The sequence below is a fragment of the Ambystoma mexicanum genome, chromosome 3p (genome assembly GCF_040938575.1).
Source record: "Ambystoma mexicanum isolate Mex_15411 chromosome 3p, UKY_AmexF1_1, whole genome shotgun sequence".
NCBI classification, from domain to species: domain Eukaryota; kingdom Metazoa; phylum Chordata; class Amphibia; order Caudata; family Ambystomatidae; genus Ambystoma; species Ambystoma mexicanum.
This window is the reverse complement of record NC_090925.1, coordinates 1,200,652,415-1,200,673,237: the sequence shown is the minus strand read 5'-3', so window position 1 is coordinate 1,200,673,237 and position 20,823 is coordinate 1,200,652,415. Positions and strand designations below refer to the sequence as shown.

General features: G+C 44.3%; 1 protein-coding gene across 2 annotated transcripts in view; it reads left to right on the top strand.

The window, feature by feature from the left end:
• The window catches only part of PKD2L2 (polycystin 2 like 2, transient receptor potential cation channel), an 817,035-nt gene that overhangs the window by 38,654 nt on the left and 757,558 nt on the right, over window positions 1–20,823 (top strand). For both annotated transcript variants that reach the window (XM_069652616.1, XM_069652617.1), the window contains exon 3: window positions 18,036–18,137. In XM_069652616.1, the coding sequence (XP_069508717.1) occupies window positions 18,036–18,137 (102 nt within the window). The remainder of the gene's footprint in view (window positions 1–18,035; window positions 18,138–20,823) is intronic.

Here is a 20,823-nt window from a genome sequence, read left to right as displayed (position 1 = left end):
TGTTCCCAAAGGAACTATACAGGTGATCACCATCCCGCCCAATCCAGAAACCTCTGGGTATTAAGCACGTTATAAATAACCTATCATAACCAATCACCTGGGTCCCCGCAGTCAGAAGAGCACCTACACCCTAGCTAACTCTCTGACTAGTCTCTATTCTAGGGGATAGTCACATGGACATTAACCCCCCTCTATTCATGCAGACCTGCAGGATCCCTAAGGGAGTAATTACCAGGATACTCACCCAACTACCACTTCTATAAATGTAAAGGGTTACCGAGGGGGTAGAGAGAGAGAAGTGCACACACAACCTCACCAGCCTTACTCAGTTATCAACAAAAAGGAACATGGATGGTCATACACCTTAAAGTAACTCCTGCTCCTAAAGCTGGCATTTAAGCCCCCTTGCCAGACCCACACTGTCATTATGGAAATTAGAGCGTCTCCCTTCATGGGAATAATACTACCAAAGTTTAAGGGACCAAAAGAGTGAGGAAAGACATTCTCTTCCCTGACACAGGCTGTAGGAAACTTTTCATATCGGGATGGGCACTTTTTGTGGTTCAGAGGCATCCCACAGGCACAGTTGTTCACCAGAAGAAGGGAAACGTAGCATGCATGCATTGCACAAGCATGAAAATAAACAGACCCCATTATTCCAACTTCACTAGCATTGAGTGGATCATAAATCTGCAAATTCCCCATAATGGAAATGTTATTATAGCAGAGTTTTTCTGACTTAGAGATTGCCTGTGTCTTAATATACACACTGACAACTGTGAGAAATCTGAAGGTGTCTCACTTACTAGTCCCCGCGGATCTGTCATCCAGGTGGCCAGGACACAGCCATTGCTACTGGATACAGTTCCTATGGGTGGACCCGTGACGGAGCATTACCTGGATGGGGGGTTCTTGGGGAGTGGAAGTGGGACACCGATGGGTGAGATGTGGTCCCCTTCTTATAACACCCTTTCCCCATCCTAACCTGTAGGATACTCAAACACTCTTAACGCCCCCAGTCCCCATTTTCCGACATAAACACTTTCACGCACCACAAAAGACGACAGACATACACAAGAGCCGTTTACCTGACATGTCCCACCACAATGGTCAGGCAAAGTCAGGCAATTGACCAGAATCACACACGCCTGATGGCCCTTTCCCTTCCCCACAGGGATAAAACATGGAGCATGAGTGCACAAAATGAGCAAGGCAGACCGCACAACGAGAGACCTAACTCAGCACGGCAGTTCAAGGGAAGGAGAAAGACGGTGCAAATCGAGAGGGTGACAAGGAGAGAAGCAACCTTGCCCTTTCCGAGTCAGGCCAGTGAAACCTCAATGGATGGAATCGTAAGACCGTGGATAATAGCCAGCGTGTGTTGCAGCAGATATTAACGGTACAAATGGCCCTCCTCTGCTGATAACCAAGCCGGGGAGAGACACTTGCCACCATGGTACTGACCTTGACTCCAGACATAAGCAAAGCCAAGCGGTTCATCACAGCCAGTGAGTCGAAGGGAGAGCCGATAAGAAACCGAACTGTATTGAACAGAAGTCGCAAACGGCTAATTGAAGTAAGTACATAGAACTGTTATTACGAGAGGGGAAAACCAGCTACAGAGGAGTCAGGTACCACGTGGGTGCTCCCTCAGGAAACTCTGGGCGACTACCCTATTGTTGAAACTACCATTACCAGAGGCCTTGGGAAAGGCGAGAAAGGGGTCAAAGTGGCCATACAGGGGTCTTGTAAAAACCTCTGTACAGTCGAAAGTCTTTGACCGACAGATGATTGTGAAGCTAAGGGAAGTGAATCCTGCATCGTAAGAACTGTTCAAGAAACTGTGTGATTGACAAAGTTGGCAAGAGTGAACCCGATGGAGGGATGCCGATGGATAGGGGGCGATGCCTGAAGTCCCAGGGTTGAGAAGCCATCCCCCCCTGACACGTGAAGTACCACAGAGAAAGCTTTTGAATACAAGGCAGGGTGAACGCGAGAATCTCATAAAAACAAAGCAAAAATGCTTGATGGGATAACAAAGGAGATATGTCTGTAACTTGTGTATTGGTCTAGAGATCTTAACATATTCTTTAAATAATTTATATTTGTTTAACTTTTGTAATTGTTGGCACCAGCCATGTGCGTTTAGCTTCCCCAAGATCATTGCTGGATTCCCCAGCATAGCAAATAGTTGGTATCTTATTCTGACAAAACTGACTCACATTCCTGAATATGCTTATTTAAAACTTTTCTTGATTTTTCCTGACACATTTCTTTCAAACCTCCACATCCACCTGTAGCCAGCTTCACTGTTCATGAACAAAAGATTTATAATACCATTGGTGTGAGGCTCAAACATCCAACAGGACTCAGAAAGTGGGTCTTCCGAGAGCAAACTGTTTTTCTGTTTCTTTATTGTTACTCCTTCCCTTTTGAGTTACTCTTACTTGTACCCTTATCACCTATATGCACATGGTTTAATAATATTCTTAACTTCACACTGAGCGTGGTATTTTCTTGTGCCCCAACCTCAGTGGACTTTGTGACACTTACTACATCTATCCCATTTCTCCTACTGTAGTTGTCTAGTGTAAATGACCAACTTCCACAGCCTGCAAAGTAAACAAGGTGCCTCCTTTAATATTGTCACACTTCCACTGTTGTCTGTCAAGCACAGGTCTGTTTTCTTAGTAAGTATCCAAGCAAATACAGTAGGCCCCTGTAGAAATTATGGAAAGGTCTATCTGACGCGTCCCACATGGACCCCTCCCATCGTCCGAGTTAAGTGGGCACTAGCATGTTCAGATATTACTACTACATCTGCTCCTGTACTAGACACATTGTTTTATGAGACTTTGACAAACAAAGAGATAGTCAAGCTTAGAATACAAGTCATGGATAAGTGAGTGAAAAAAGGATGACTTCACCACCGGGTAAAGTAATATCCAAACATTTCTCATAATGCAGTTTAAAAGAGCAGGTTCAAGTTTGAATTTGAATGAACCAGATTACCAATACAACATTCAACAAGGCCATTTTATTATTTAGTAATGGATTAAAATCTCCACCCAGACCCAGATTGAAGCACTCAAGCTTGCTCATTGCTTCAGTTATTTTATAAAAGAAAGTCCTAGGAACAATGTTCCATGCGTGAGTACAGCCAGTTGTTTATTATTTATGAATATTTGTGACAATATAAACCCCGATCTGCCATCCCTCGTTGTGGTGTGTATCTCATTTCCTTTCAAATCATAACATCCACCCTCTCACCTCAGTCATACAGCAGGAAGATATTTCTGCCAGGTATCTTTTACTTACTTTCACCCTCATTATACGTTTCCCGGTATCCGGCCAGTAATTCCAGCGGGATACCGGGAAACAGACCAACAGTTACCGGCTTCTGATATCCCGGTAATGCTGGAATATTACAGTTGCAGGCAACAGTGCTCATTCCCCATTCCATGGAGTCTCACATGACTCCATTGGGGGTGGGATTTCCAGTGTTTCTGGCACCAGTAATACCAGTGCTAGAAACATCAGCTGTTTTTTGCCTGGGGGCCTGGTTAACCTCCAGCCCTTAGCTGCATGGCTGCAAGAGAAGAGTTGGACTTGGAGGAGGAAAAGTGAGCAGTGAGTGAGAGTGAGTTACAGGATGGGAGAAGGAGTGCTGGAAAGAATAAAGGGTAGGAAAGGAAGACTAGAAAGAAGGAGCAGGAGGTTAAGAGGAGTTAGTGTAAGACACATTTGAAAGAAGCATTGAGGAGTGAAACACAGGTCCTGGAGGGGGGCACAGGCAAGGTAAGGGCATATTAGAAAGTGACAGAGAGTCAGCTAAAGCAAGGAGCTGTGTGGGGGGTCATAAACCTAGCCAGAAGAGGGGAATTGAAGAGGAGGAGACCTGGGGGAAAGTAGATGAAGGAGGGGCAATGTAGGGCTACACAGTTAGGAGTAGTTGAAAATGTCTTGTGACATTGAGGAAGAGGGTGGAGGCATTGGAAAGAGAAGAAGAGTAGAAGAGAATGATACGATGTTGAGAGAGGAGAGCAGAATGAGAGAATTAATTTTTATTGTATTACAGTTTTTTTACTTTTCACAATTGTTTTATGAAAAGTAAAAAATATATACATTAAAAGACAGTTTTACAACATTTCATGCATCAAAAAAGGCTATACGAATAATTAATCCAATATATCAAACACACAATTCATTATATTGTATAATAGAAATCATCATCTAAAAGTTCATGAATTTTCTTAGGACGTCTAATAAGTGCCATGGTAAATGATGCATTATTTCCCACCATTGGGCACAACCAAAGTTCCTCACTAAAAGCCATAGTAGGGCAATACACAAATGTTTCTAATAAAAGTCTTCTATAATTCTGTATAGCCACACAATTCAAAATGTTGTGTTTCAATGATCCCTGATACAGTGGATTTTTAGAGAGCTTGCCAGCGTGATTTTCAGTATTTAAGCCACAAATAGGACCCCATCTCGCCAGGGGTCTGAATAGATTAAAACAGAATCTCATAAAAGCACAGCAAAATGATTGATGGGATAACAAAGGAGATATGTCTGTAACTTGTGTATTGGTCTAGAGATTTTAACATATTCTTTAAATATTTTATATTTGTTTAACTTTTGTAATTGTTGGCACCAGCCATGTGATTTTAGCTTCCTCAAGATCTTTGCTGGATTCTCCTGCAGAGCAAATAGTTGGTATCTAGTTCTGACAAAACTGATTCACATTCTTAAATATACTTATTTAAAACTTTACTTGATTTTTCCTGACACATTTCATTCAAATCATTATACATACTAGGAATTAACATCTTATAGAATGAGTTCAATTTATTCCGATTTATTATAGAAATCCATGCTTGGAGCCCTTATTCGTCTCGGATCACTGCTTGTGGTGTTGAATTCGACAGTCCCAAGATCTTTTTCCAAAAGACCCCATCGGAGCGGTCTAATGCTATTAAAGAGGGAAGAGGAGATAACTCTAGCCCATAAGTTAAAGAAGGTATCACTTGTACACAATAATTCTTTGTTAGTGCGAGAATCATACTTTGATTTAATTTTACAAATGTGTGCCAAAAAATGTACAAATTTCCTTATCACAAATACGTAAAATTGGCTTCATGTGGAATCTTTTCCCTTTCCAAAAACCAGATGAATTTTTCTTTCCTAGTTTGACCTGCTTGTTTTATTCAAACAGCTGATTTTGTGGGCTTTATTTTAAAGTTATGCAGATTCATATCATCCTCCAAAGCACAAAGAGCACTCTGTAGACCATCTTGCATTTGGTCAAACAGCATGATATCGTCAGCGAATAACAATGCTTGAATTTTTAGATGGCACAGTTTAGGTGGAAATGAATTAATATTCATTCAAACCAGATACATTTAAATTAAAAATGTCAGTGCCAGGAGACAGCCTTGGCACAGTCCTTAAAAGGTAAATGTAAATATCGCTTTACTAAAAGTCCCTCCCTTCTCCAATCTAATATAAACAGAAGTATCAAGATACAAACTCATTATTAGTTTCAATAGACCTTCATGTATTCCCCAAGACCAGAGTTTATTCAATACGCGATTCTGATTGACATGGTAAGAGATAAGTCAAAGCACACATTAAATAATGAGATGTTCTTTGTTGTTAATGCTTGCTTCTCCAGAAGTAAGACAGCCATTAAGTAATGTTCAAATTTGTGTTCTAAACCCTCTCTGGAATTTCGTGGGTTTACCGATTTTAGTTTCCCATTTGTTAAATTAAGCCAACAGTATAGCAGCAAAAATGTTTGCAGTAGAGTCTTGCAGAGCAATAGGATGATCATTGCCTGGACTGGATCCATCAACCTTTTTGAAAATTGGTACAAGGTAGCTTTTCTTCCAAATACTGAATATTGAACAATCCCCAGAAATGTCAATCCCTGGATTATTAAACCTCTATAAAAAAAATCTGCACATTATTTGGGGAAATATATGCACAGTTTATTTAACTGCCCACATGATATGCTATCTAATACTATTCAGGATATCATGTTGGGTTGAACATTATACTAAATAAATAAATGTTTCCCTTCATCTAGGACGAAATTAGCTTTTCATTTTGACACCCTCCATATGTGGTATGGTAAATTCTCAGTGGATGACATAGAAATTCAACTTAATAGGTGTAAAAGATCAAGTTCTAAGGGTCCAGATGGCCTCCCTTTCAATGTAAGAGTTGCCATTAATCCAGGTGTCCGAATTGTTGCTGCCAAGCTCCAGCATGATCTATCTCCACGGTCCCCACATTGTTATTATTGGCTAGATCCCACCCCCACTTCTCTGAAACAGTTGCCCATTTGAGTGACAAAAATGTAGAGTGTCACTACTGCATCTACACATAAGGTGCACATAAAGTGGGGGTTCCTTAGTTTGTTTTGTCTGAAAGGAAATTTAACTCACCCATCTTTTATCACTCATTCTTACAATGGTGGGATGGACACAGTGACTTTCCCTGTGCTGTCCATGCCCTCACTAGACCTTTGGTGTGTTTGTAATCATTTCACTGCTGTTTGTGTTTTTGGCTTTGACAAAAGAGTGGACACTTGTAGCCCATTGCCCTACCACTCAGTCTCTGTCCCTATCCCTAACCTAATCGGCCCCCACTAGCTACTGGTCAGTCATTCCAGAGGTTACTTGTAAGAGAACTGCACAATAGTGCCCCAAGGGTATCCTAGCCTCAGCAGCTGACAAAGGGCCAAACCAAAGGGTGGCACATGCTTGTCCACTCACCTGGTGCCAATGTACATCTACCCCCTAGTCCACAGTGCATGTCTACCATCAGATAATGGCCAATGACAAACTGCATCCTGCTTTTATTTTCCTGCACCACTAGGTCAGTTGTATGCACAGCTGGATTCATTGTTGAAGGTAGATTCATTTTACGTGAAGATCCATTCATATTATACATATCTCAATTCATTGTTAGAGCTATAGCCATAGATAGATGAATTGCTGTAGCTAGTTAGTGTGCTGTTTTGCACAGCTACGCTGACCTTTGTACAACTAGATTAACTTTATGCATACCTGATATATACAAATGTGGGACCCCCTCTAAAGAGAAGGAGCACAACACCTAACAATTTCACCAAAGACACATATTGGAGGCAGAGACCACAACTGAGACCAAAGAATCTCTACATCTCACTCTACATCTCAGCCTACCAACACAGTCAACATACAACATAATGTAAGGTAGGTGAGATTGGTCAGGAACACCATACTAGCGCTATCAGCAGTAGACGATAAAACGTGCATACACAATCTGGATCGTGACAAATGCACGCAAGCTCTGGTTTCATAATGCCCACTGTTACCAGAGGAAAATGGACAATCTCCCCCACTTCAAAGCACCCAGTTCACACAGCACTAACGGGTACTTGTGACTGATCACACCCTTAATCACAAAGGAATTGCATGCCCATTTATTAAAAAAAACAGTGGTTTATGCAAGGAACCAGAAGACAAATGAGCTCAATGAACAAACATAACTTTCTGGAACTATTTAGCAAGGCATCTATCCTAATGAAGCAGGCATCCAGAATCTCAGGAACATCAATATCCACTAGATACAAGATAAACCGAAAATGCATGGCCAACACAAGGCCACAATAAGCATCAGAATGGTACCCTGAAGAAGAGGATAAGATACATTGCAACCTGACGCATTTTCACTATATGTCTAAGCACAGAACGGGGATCGATTAGATCCTCAGCAAAGGCGTAATGATTCTCAATTAATCAAAGACACATGGCTATTAACAGACTACAAGACGCTTACTTCAAGGTGCTGACTATAAGCTGATAGCACACTATTCCCATGCAATTTCAAACTCCTCCAAGCCAAACAAATAGAGAAAAATAGGAGGATGAAAACATGTAGTACTCAAGGAACACATCAGAATCTCAACTCTGCAACCTACAGACAACTCACACTTTGAACACTCCTCATAGGCCTTATACTCATCCTTCAAACCACACCTTTCCTTCCTGCTCATATACAGACCACCTTGCTTCAATCCCACCGCTGTAAAAAGGTTCTCAGACACAGTAGCCAATCTCATGATAGAACAACTGCACCTATTCATTCTTGGAGATTTCAATACGTGGTCCAAAGAAGAAAGTGTCATGCCTGCGCCACGGGCGCATCCATTTACGCTCAATATGGACTATTTGTTTATCATTTATTTACAACAGACTCTTGGATCCATCTATATTTACTTTGGGAACTTTATTTCCCATTTGCGAGACTTTGGTGCTTTATTATTTTTTCCAACAAACTACGTATACCACAATGCACCTGGCTACAAGCATCGATTCCTGGCTGTTCCTATTGGTTATCAAAGGAACTACACCCCCCAGAAGCCCTAGGGACTTGCCCTGCTTCCACCAGCCCAGGAACAGAAAGGGAGGTGGCCGATTGCCTGCAGGTGTGCTTAGCCAGGTGCAACCAATTAGCCTGCCTATGTGCTGGACTAGGCAGTATAAAGGCTGCTGCCTGCAGTGGCTCAGCCTCTTGCATCTGAGAGTCCTTCCTCCACCTTTCGCGTCTTTCTACAGATCTTTGTATGCTGTTTACCATCTCTCCTGCTTGGATCCTGCCTTGCAGCTTGCTACACCCTGCTGCCTACAGCCCTAGCCTTCTGGGCTCCCTGCCTCAGTCCAGCTCCTCTGGGCTTCCTGCCTTGCAGCTTGCTACACCCTGCTGCCTACAGCCCTAGCCTTCTGGGCTCCCTACCTCAGTCCAGCTCCTCTGGGCTTCCTGCCTTGCAGCTTGCTACACTCTGCTGCCTACAGCCCTATCCTTCTGGGCTCCCTACCTCAGTCCAGCTCCTCTGGGCTTCCTGCCTTGCAGCCTGTTACACTTCACTGCCTCCTGCCATTGCCTTCCAGGCTCCCTGCCTCACAGCCCTGCTCCTTTGGGCTTTCCACATTGCAGCTGATCACGCTCTGCTGCCTTCCAGCTTCCGCCCTTGCCCTGCCGGGCTATCCACATTGCAGCCGATCACGCTCTGCTGCCTTCCAGCCTCCGCCCTTGCCCTGCGGGCTCTCTAGATTTCAGCTGATCACGCTCTGCTGCTTTACAGCCTCAGCCCTTGTCCTCTGGGCTCCCTGCTCTGCAGCCTGCCTCACTCCGGCTGCCTTCAGCCCTTGTCCTCTGGGCTCCCTGCTCTGCAGCCTGTCTCACTCCGGCTGCCTTCAGCCTTTGTCCTTTGGGCTCCCTGCTCTGCAGCCTACCTCACTCCGGTTGCCTACAGCCCTTGTCCTCTGGCCTTCCTACTTTGCAGCTTATCACGCTCCGCTGCCTACTACCTATCTTTTTCCGATGGGTTCTCGACCTAGCAGCCCGCTACAGTCCTCTGCTACCTTCTACGGTCAGCGGCCCTGCCCCTCAGGGCCCACTCCTTGCCGCCCGGCCCTTCTGGGTTCCTTACCGTGCAGCCTGCTTTACTCTGCTGCCCTAAGCCCTTTTCATCTGGGCTCTCTAACTTACAGCCCTGCTCCTGTGGGCTTGCTCATTGCTTTCCTGCTCCTCTGAGCTCTCAACCTTGTTCCTTACTGTCCTCTGCTATCCTATCCTGTTACACGACTTTCCCTTCATTTCCTTCTGCTAGTTTGCTATCACCTCCTTTCCTGGATTTGTCTGTAGTATCTTCTCTTGTACTGTTTGTAGACCCTTTTGTACAGAGCTTGTCTGTTGGTTCCCATCAGTCAACCTCTGCCCCTTCCCTTGTTTCGTTTCTACATTACAGACACCCATAGCTGCTGTTCCAAGCCATCAGCAAACAGCGTGGGCCTCTGTTATAGCAAACTGTGTAGAAGGCTAGAGTATTTCCTAAAGTTCGTGGAATACTCTTTTCCTAGATCTGCATACACCCCAAGAGGGAATTCATTCTGTACCTTTTTCCCTTGCTGCTCTGGCCTACTCTTTGTTCTCTTTCCTCTCTGCTGTGTGTGTACTTATCTGTCCACTTTATTTTGGCACAACCACCCAAACCCTTTCTGTTCCTGGGCTGGTGGAAGCAGGGCAAGTCCCTAGGGCTTCTGGGGGGTGTAGTTCCTTTGATAACCAATAGGAACAGCCAGGAATCGATGCTTGTAGCCAGGTGCATTGTGGTATACGTAGTTTGTTGGAAAAAATAATAAAGCACCAAAGTCTCGCAAATGGGAAATAAAGTTCCCAAAGTAAATATAGATGGATTCAAGAGTCTGTTGTAAATAAATGATAAACAAATAGTCCATATTGAGCGTAAATGGATGCGCCCGTGGCGCAGACATGACAGAAAGTGAAACGTTTACCAAATCTTTTAGCTCCTATATGGCCAGCTTTCACCTTAAGGAAATGGCCAAAAGGAAAAGACATTCTAATGGATTGTGTCCTCCCATGGATTCCTCATCTTTGATGTATCCGATATACTGATTGCAGCTTTGGAAACTTTTCAAAAGCAGAGGATGCAGTGCATCTTCGAATCGAGGTTGCTAGGCGGGTTCCATCCGCTCTTGGCCATGACGTCGACATTGGTATTAATGGCATGCATCGCACCCATTGTCTCAGTTCTATTTTTTCACATACACAGCGCTTCGATTGCCTCAGCGATTTTCTACTGCATTTTCTCAGAATCCTCGTTATGTCTACTCCAGAGACCGGATTCGAGAGGTGTTAGGACTATGGGTCGGAAATCTCCATCAGGATCCACACCGAATTTGCCTCTGGTTCCTTGGGGTGGGCCATAAAGTTGATGATTGTGGCTCATGCCAGTCGATTACAATTAAGTCGTTGAAGGGGAGGAAGGGGAAACTCACCCTAGGTAGGCACTCATCTAAATCTCCTTCAACTACCCCGTCAAAGAAGAGGTCACATGATGATAAAAGCTTGAGGGATATTCCACATCAGAGAGCTAAACGGCTCTCTAAATATACCAAGCGAGGAGTGATTCTCGACACATGTCATCATCAATCAAAGAAGTGCGTCATCGTTCCCGTTCGTCTTCGACCGATTCCTCACTGACATAAAAAGCATAAGATTTCCTAGCAATTGGGTGTATAAAGCCAATTGGGAGGCATTTCACCCCTAAATGCTAGAGGAGTTCAAGAAGGTGGCTCCACCCACCCCTTTGTAGGAACCAAAAAAAGGCTTAAGACCATATCGCAACTAGTGAGGCCGACAGGGAGTCGATAAAGACTGTTACTTGTCTGACCAATCGCGCGTGTAGTAAGTGCTCGAAGCTTCCTCGAGAGGTGTTGAAGAATCTGATGACTCAAGATAAGCCAAAGCCACGGCCTTCCTGTTCTGCTCCGTCAAAGGAGTCAGCGTCGAGTTCCTCAACGTCGTGGTCTTGATGTCGAATTCATCGTCTTCACTGGAACCACTGAATATTTTTAAGCCCTTATCAAAGAAAGAGTTTTTCAGGTTTATGGTCTCAATTTTCGAGGAAGAGGAAGTTGAGGTGGACAGTCTTCCATTTGGCTTAGAGTTTGGAACTCTATATGCGGCAGAGGAATTGATTTCTGAGAGTCAAGGATGCCAGTGGACTCAACTAGGCATGCTGATGCCTCATATAGACATGTCATGGGCAAAGTGACTGAATACCTAGGCCGGGGTAGGCCTGTTGCAGAATATGAAAAGGATGATCTCACTGATATCCTATATAATGGTCCTCCTAAGGATCCTCTACTGCCATTTCATATGGCATTCAAAAACAGAATCCTGGAGAATTGGCAGAAGGTGGACACTATACCAGCTGTGAATAAAGATTTCACAAAAAAGTACAAGCCCTCGGCCATAGATCAGGGTTTTTATCTAGGCATCCCACTCCAGAAAGTCTGGTGGTACAAGCGGCCATGTCTACCTCAAAGGTGGTTGCCTTTCCAATGATCCCTCCAGATAGGGATAACAAAAAATGTGATACCCTGGCAAAGAGAGTTCTTTTCTGCAGGAAGCATGGCTCTCAAGGCCATTAATGGTATGAGTGCCCTAGCAAAATATTAATTTATGCTTTGGGAAGTTGTGACAATGGCTGTGTAACAAATTCCTGAGGGTGAAGAGAAGGAAGGTTTCCTCAACATCATTCAGGATAACAAAGATGCAATGTTCCAGTCTCTGCAGTCAGACTTAGACTCCTCTAATTGCGTAAGTCGTGCTATGGCAGCAAATGCCGTTACAAGACAATTTGTGTGGTTGCGCAGGTCAGGGTTTGCAACAGATGTTTAGGCAAGGCTTATGGATATGCTTTTTGATGGCTCACATCTGCTTGGATCTAAAGCTGATGAGAGCTTGGAAAAACTGCCAAGGCAACTGCTAGGTCACTAGGAGTGGTGATTCACCAGCCGCAACAAGCCCATATGGCTTCTCAGAATTGGAGGGGTCGTTCCTTTCGGTTCTGCTCTTCAGTTGTCAGAGCATTGTGACGGCTGCCTCGTGGGGCACGAGGTCATGGAGGTAAAGCTACTCACACAGCCACTGCCCCTTTATCCAGTGCAGCAGCCACAGCACCAAATCCTCTTTGGGGCCTTAGTGGACAGGATGGTAGTGGGAGGCAGGTTGACAAAGTATTTGGAAGAATGGCAAGGCATTACTTTGGATGCTTCAGCACTGCAAACAGTAGCCCATGGTTACTATCTCCCATTCTTAGAAAGGCCACTGGATTGTCTGCCAAGCATCTAATCTTTCCGGGAGCCAGATCCGCTCCTCCTACAGGAGATTCTCACCCTGCTGGAGAAAGGTGCAATAGAAATGGTGCCTGTAGTGGAGTGGAACCAAGGATGGTACTCCACTTACTTTCTGATTCCTAAAAAGGACGGAGCACTGTGACCCATTTTGGACTTGCGATGCTTGAACAAGTTCCTTAGGAAGGACAAGTTCAAGATGGTAACTCTATATCAAAGATCCTCCAGGCCCCTCAGCTCCAGGATTGGACGGGATGGTGTCAATGGATTTTCAGAATGCTTACTTTTATGTGCCTATACATCCCAAGAACACAAAGTACCCGAGGTTCGCCATTTTCAGTTCTCACTTTCAATTTTGAGTTCTACCATTCTGGCTCGTCTGCGCCCCAAGGGTTTTCACCAAGTTGATGGGGGTGGTGGCAGTGATTCTAAGGAGGGGAGGAATTTACTGGGCGTCTCCCTTAATTTGAAGAATTTCCACATGGCACCTTCTCAAAAGCTTCATTTCATTGGAGTGGTCCTGGATTCTTCCTTGGGGAATGCCTCGCCCCCCAAGGCGAGGGCTCAGCAAATTCTGCAGATGGTCCACAAATTTCAGAAGGGCCAGTATCTACCAGCCTTAGATTCTGTGAAGTTGCTCTGGCCTCATGGCATCCATTTTTGGAACTATGGCAGTAGATAACTGCCGGTACCGACACCACCCTCTTGGGTTGGAGAGCTCATGCAAACGATCTGATGATCCGCATCTCTGGTCTCCATCGGAGTCCAAAACCTTTTGGAGCTAGGGGCAATCAGACTCGTACTGATGGCCTTTCTGACTTCTGTACAGGGGAAGAAATTCCCAATAATGATGGACAACACAGTGGTCATACATTACATCAACAAGAGAGGAGTTGTAGGGTCACTACCACTGTGCAGAATGGCAATGCAGCTCTGCTTTTGGGCACTGCAAGAAGGCTTGTCAGCTGGTCACCAAGCTTCAGAGGAGAATACAGTGGTAGATTATCTAAATGGGTAGAACACAGCCTCCTACGAGTAGAAGTTAGCTCAGCAAGTCCTTCTAGAGATCTTCACTGTTTGGGGAACCCCTCAAGTGGATCTGTGTGCGTCCAGTATCAACAGGCAGTGTGACCTGTTCTGCTCCAGGGAATTTCCTCAGAGAGGAGCTCTGGCAGATGCGTTTGTGGTGGACTGGGATGTTCCACTCCTGCATGCGTTCCCTCCAGTCCCTAACATTCCTCACGTCATCAGGAGGTTGAGAAAGTTCAGGAAGTCCATGATCCTGATTGTTCCAGATTGGGCCAGGAGGATGTGATACCCGGATCCTCTGGACATGTCCATCTGCCCTCCGATTCGTCTTCCTCAAAGCACGGCTTGCACGGAAATTACAACTTGCATGAAAGTGAGCACAAAAGCCCAGTGATTGATGAAAAATGAGGAACAGGCAGAATAAACTCATCGTCCATGGACACTGCTTCTCCATAGGACCAACAACTGAGTAGCAAGATACAGTCGCCCATTTATAGAAGAATTCTGACATCCGAGTGCCTGTCACTGGAAAGCATCACATATCTCTGTACTGCATTTGCCTTGTTGTAAGGTAGCTAAGAAATAGGGAAGTGTCTCTGACTAATGCTGCATTAAAATGAATTATATGTCCTGAAGATAGCTCCTCAACTAATTAACTGTGTACACGCGAGTACAGTGTAACATAGATCGAGAGCCGAAGCACGTGTCGACAATATGAATAAGAAAACCTAACTTATTCGGTGCTCTTCAGAATAGAATGGACACCATATACATCACTGTGTCTTGACAGAAAAATAATAGCGATATCACTATGATACTAACCCCCAGTCACAACGTTTTTTACTGTGTGTGACAATTGCTATACTGATTAAGTTCTGTATCTAGCATTGTTTCATCCAAACACTATTTGCACACAACCTGAATATTTGAATATTTATGTTGTTTTGTTTGACTTTGATTTAGTGATGAGGGTGTCTCTTAGGCTTTTTTATGCACTTTATAAATAAAACTGTTTTTGAAATACAAAAACATACGAGTAATATATTACTCTGTCTCATAGACTAGAAGCACAAATAGCAGCCGATGGTTAGGTAATCTGGGAAGTGAAAGCATTCAGTACCATCAACCAACTAAGGGAGGGGTAACCAGTCTCCTTTTTCTCGACTAGTGTCTACATTCTTCCACACTCGAGCCTGGCCCCCGACAAAGATAGATTTGTGGAAGTACCCAATAGATGACAGTCTTGCTCCAGATTGAGCCAGGAGGATGTGGTACCCGGATATTCTGGACATGTCCATCTGCCCTCCGGTTCGTCTTCCTCAAAGCACAGACCTGCTCACTGAAGAAGGAGGTTGCCTTCTCCACCCAGAAATCAGAACCCTGAACCTTCATGCCTGGTTTCTTAGAGGTTTAAATACAGAGATTGAGACCTCCCGGAAGACATAATGGAGGTGTTGCTTTTGGCCAGAAGGCCAGCAACAAAGGCTCTATACTGCTGCCATTGGAACACATTTTGCATCTGAAGCAGAGCTAAGAATATAGAACCTTTTCTTGTGGCACACTGTCAGTGTTATCTTTCTTGTTACAACTGGCCTATCAAGGGCTGTAGGTTTCCACTGCAAAAGGTTATCTGGCAGCGCTTTCCATTTTCAAGCGCTCTACTGAACAAGGCTCATATTTCAAAATTCCAATTGTTATCCAGTTCCTGAAAGGCCTGGTGAACATTTTCCCACCGGTACCATTTATATAGTTTATAGTGACCTTAATTTAGTGTTGAAGTTCTTAATGGGAGCACCTTTTGAGCCTCTTCATTTGTGTACACTTAGAATGTTGACATTTTAACAACAATCACTTTGGCTCACAGAGTAAGTGAGCTTCAGGCTTTATCTTGCAAACCATTGTTCACTACCTTTTATAAGGAAAGGTTGTTTTGATGGTTCATCCTTCATTTCTACCTAGGTGGTGTCTGAGTTTCACCTGGCACAAAAGATTATCTTGCCAACCTTCTATCCACCTAATCATCCATCTATGGATGAAGAGAGACTTAATCTAAAGTCAGACAGAATGACTAGTTCTTTGTGGGCTATACTCGTCATAAGTTGGGACAAGCTGTTACCAGACAGACATTATCCTGTTTGATTATTCTAGGCATCATGGAATGCTACACTTTAGCCGGCAGGGATATCCCAGTTCATTTGAGAGCGTGGGAGAACCTTCATGGTTTATGTCTTCCTCTCTTTTCAACGTTTGCATTTCTATGACCTTAGAGATGACTATGCATAAATAGGGGAAAACCTGAACTGAAGCAATGGGCGCAGTGAGTGCCATTTACACCAGTGTCAACATCACAGCCGAGCTGACGATGCACAGCACCCTTTGCTGTCTTTCCGAAGCTGCAAGCAGGATATCAGATATTTCAAAGAGGAGGAATCTGTGGGAGGAACATGCATCAGAGAGAACATTACCAGGGCTAAATAATGTGTTCTTCTGCCAGGCATTCACTGGGCACAATTTTCTGTGAAGAAATGTTAACTACTACAGCCCCTTCCAGCCATGTTCTGTGGCACTACCACCTCATAATACATTTAGTTATGAAAGCACCAGCAGTCAAGCTCCGGTCTCATAAAGGGGAATCCACTTTCACAAGAAGACACTGGAAAACACTCCGCTCGAGAGGGACAGAGAGAGAGAGTATGAGAGAGACAGAGACAGATCATTGGCATTATCCAACGTGACAGCCAAGCTCTGAAACACTCTGCCAACAGGAATCCACACAATTGAGGATCACCTTAGCTTCAGCAAAACACTAAAGACTAAGCATTTCTAAACCAAGCCAAATGAGATACCATTCAGCAATCGGATGTCGTCAACATTTCAGGCTAACCAGCAACTCAGGACAGAGCTCACTGTGAATGCTCACTTTTTGCGCTTCAGCCAACCAACCAAGGCATGGCATTCTGATCCTCTCCAACACAACGTAGTCCATGCCATAATGTAACGTTTGCCTATCGTTGCATCACAGGATAACAGCCTTGCTGTCACCTTGCTTTGTGCCGCCCTCTCTCTTTACTACTCTCACACATAGTCCTCGCCACCAGGTACCGCACCACCCATGGAACAATGCAGTAAATGATTCCCCAGCCTCTCTGCAATATGAACAATGAAACTATGCCCACTCTCCAATCTCTCACTCAGCCTTTGCCAACAAGACTCACTAACTAATCAAACTTCCCAGCTCAATCTATAGGCAAACCTATTGAGCCACTCACACAGAGTTTCTTAATACCCCTTCCACCATATGAGAATAAATAGAATACTACACCTCAATAAAAGACATACATACCCTAACCCTGACCAAAGATGCCTAGCACTATGGGGCACATGTTTTCTTTTCTGGACGCAAACCTCTTAACGGTCCTGGCAACAAAACAAAAAAACACCTTGAAACACACCTGCACACAGGGCTATGGTACGCCTGGTCTGCATGCATCAACACAAGAGCAAAGCTATCTTGCATTTTCCATCTTCAACCACTAGTCAAACCCACCCACTATCTTTCAGGTCTGCTAAAGTGCCTGGAGACCATAGAAATGGCAGTGTTGTCCAGTATAAATCTGAGCACCATACCATTAAAATACCAATGCAGCCGTTGCAATATGGATTGTGTCATGCATCCCTTATTCCAACCTTCCCCTGGCTCTTCTGCTCTAGAGACTATCGGTACACATTCATTGAGGCGCAAGGAAGCATTGCACAAAGAGATATCTGTAGGACAGCTGTCTTGTTCCCCTAATGTCTTAATGTCAATATGTTTCTCCTGGCTAATCTTCAAATGGCAATGATCCATTTGCCACAACCTCCTAGGAAATGCATTTGTTTGGATGCTTGGCTGGCCAATGGTGATTTACATTCCTCCGTCATTTTGGATTTCTTCTTGGGAATCTGTCTCAATTGTTGGGAACAAAAAAGAGCTGTGACACTGTTAATGAATAGTGATTCCTTTGCTGGTACCAGTAATCCCATAAGCCATCCAGCACCCTTTCTTCAGCCACGTTTCCACACTAACTATTTACAAATGGTAAACTTGTGACCGTGTAATGCTCCGCTCGCACATGTGGTTTGTTTGCTTGCACAATGCTTGGATTCAAACAGAGGCGGCAGGTGTTTCAGCCCCCTCTAACTCTCACCCCGATTTAGGCAAAGTCATCCCAGTGGTTGACAATAAGAAAGATCTATGGATTGGGATTATCAGATTCAGCACAGAGGTAACTTTATCATTTTATCTTTCAGGTCCCCCCAAACCCAATCATACCTATGGCTCGGAAGTTGAAATGAAATCTACCCTTCAAGAGCTGCTGATTTACTGCATCTTCATCATTGATATTTGTATTTGTAAGTCGCTTTTTTAAAATACCTTTTCTGTTAAGGAGTAGTAAAATAGGATGAGGCGATGCCAGATGGATACCTTTCTGTATAAAACATACATATATAAAGATCATGTTGGTTTCCATCTTGTGCAAAGGAAGTCAAACCCAGCTTTGTGCAGCTTCTAAATGTTCCCAAATGCTTGCTTGCCGCATTCATGCTAATTAAATACCCTACTTTGAGTATTTAAATGTAGATAGTAGGCACGCTGTGGCTGCGCAAATAGCGCATGCAAACTCAAGCAGGATTTGCATGACAAATCTAATTATATTGAGAATACAAATTGCATCTATCCTGCACAGAAGCTACAATGACCGCAACCTAGATGTCAACATCCAACAACCACTGGTTAATCTCTAATATACCATCTATTACTAAACATGGAAAGCATCATTATGATTCACCTGACAGTAAACAGGAAGAGACTTCATCTGTTGAATGACAATCAGATTTTAGGTGCTCTGAAAGCACTGCAACGGCGTTAAATGTCATGGGGAATTAATCAAAATAACTCTCGACTCTAATATCCCATATGTCCAGGTTGTCTTAGAACCTACAACATCTTATACTATGGTTTATCAATTGCTACCCATCAATCAACTACATACAATCTTGGGCCACCATGTCCAGCAGATCATTTCTTTAAGATGGCTCTACCCTAGTAAAGGTAGGTGATTTCAGATCCAAACCTATCATCCTATTAGGTGCATCCTCAAATGCCCTCTCTGTCACACCTGCTGCCTATATAAAACCATTAGCCTCAGTACTTCATACATTCTCTCCTAAACTGCAAACTTGCAAAGATACTTCCCAGATTGCCTTTAATTTGGATAAGAACCTCTCTTTCCACAAAACAATCATTAACTGTTCTTGGACTGTACAAGTGCGGATGACATAAAATAAGCTTTGCTAAAACGGAAGTAATGCTCTTTAGATCCCACTTCCCTTACTTTCAAGTGACCAGAGTTGCTCAGAACCCTGATTTCCCTGCCACAAACACAAAAACCTTGGGCATCACCATTGACTCTGACAGGTCCTTCTTATTCCAGGCAGATGACGTTTCCTGCCAGGATCACAGGAAAGTCTACATGTTATGCAAGATCATACCTTATTTTTAGATGGTACAGATGGCAATATTGACCAGAGCACAGGCTTTTTCTAAATGTAACTATGCTAGCACTAAGTAGATAGAACTGAACAAATACTAAATCCAACATCTTATTGTCATATCGCGGCAGGGATGGCGGGTGTGGAATCGCTGGCGCGGAATCGCTGGCGTTACAGTCCGCCATTGCGTTTCCCGGCACGGCTTCTCTCTGCACCGTTCTAGATGTTGCACGTGTACGTAGCCGGAAGTATACATTCCATCACTTCCTGGTTACATACGCGTTGCAACGTTTCTGGGTTTCCTCCTGTGTTGCTGCCGCTCCCACTGTATTCTTGCTTCCTCTCCGTGTTTCTCGTTTGTTACCCCGTTTTCTTGGGTGTTCTGTATTTCTTTCTCTCGCTAGATCCTAGTATTTGCTGCCTTTCCGTCTCCTCCCGTTTCCCTGCTTTCACTCCTCCTCTCTCTCTTCTCCTTCTTTCTCCCTCTTTCTTCTTGTTCGGTCCCTCCTTTTCTCTTCTCGTCTTCTTCCCCTTATCCTTCTTTGATTTCTTCTTGCCTGTTTACATTTGGATCCGCTGTGTACCCGACCTTGGGCTGCTGTTTGGACTGCCTTTGTCTTGCCTCCTTACCTGTTGGATCTGCTGTGTACCCCGACCCTTGCCTGTTTCCTGGACTGCCTTTGCCTTGTCCTCTAACCTCCTGGACTTTGTTGTTACCCTCTACTGCCTAACTCCTGGAGTGACTTTCGACCAGCCCTTGTGCCTTCTTGACCAGCCACGTGTCAGAATCCTTTCCGCTGTAGCAGTTTGTTGTTTGCTCCTTACAGTCCTATCCACCCAGTCTTCTTGGGAGCTTTTTGGACTACTCTTCGATCACCTACCAATTTCCAACGTAACCAGCCAACCTCGCCTCAACAATCTGAAGGAAGTCTCTTAGGGTTTTTTTGTGCCTCTGGCTTTTTCCCCTTGTTGGCGCTCCCGGAGGGGTTACCCCTGTTGCCCCTATTTTAGTGGCACAGTGGCATCCTATCGAGGGCGTCCTTACCTTCATAAAAAAAAAGAGAGACCTTCAAGACGCAAGGAAGGAAAACCTAAGAAGAAGGTGGAAGGTGAGGAGTTGGGGGAAGGGGGAGAGTCTACTTTATCGTCTGAAGAAGAGGACATTACCGACGTTTGTGACAGTTTGCAATTCCAACAAGAAAAAGATATGGCAACTCCCCAGCAAGTGCAGGAACTTGTAGCTGCCATTCAAAGCCTTAACCTGGAGGTCCAGAACCTCAAGGCTGCCAACACAGCACTACAACAGCGAATGACGGCAAGAGAACGACCCTCTGCAGACCTACCCTCGCTCCCTTTGGTATCAGGCAAATTTGATGGCTCGCCTAAGCGAGTGAAGGAGTTCCTAGATGCTTGCAATCTCCACTTTTCCTTCCGCCCACAGACTTTCGCTTCGGATCACGCCAAAGTAGGCTTTATGATTACCCACATGACGGGTAATGCTCTGGCTTGGGCCACCCCTCTGGTCACTCAACCCGATCCTGTTTTA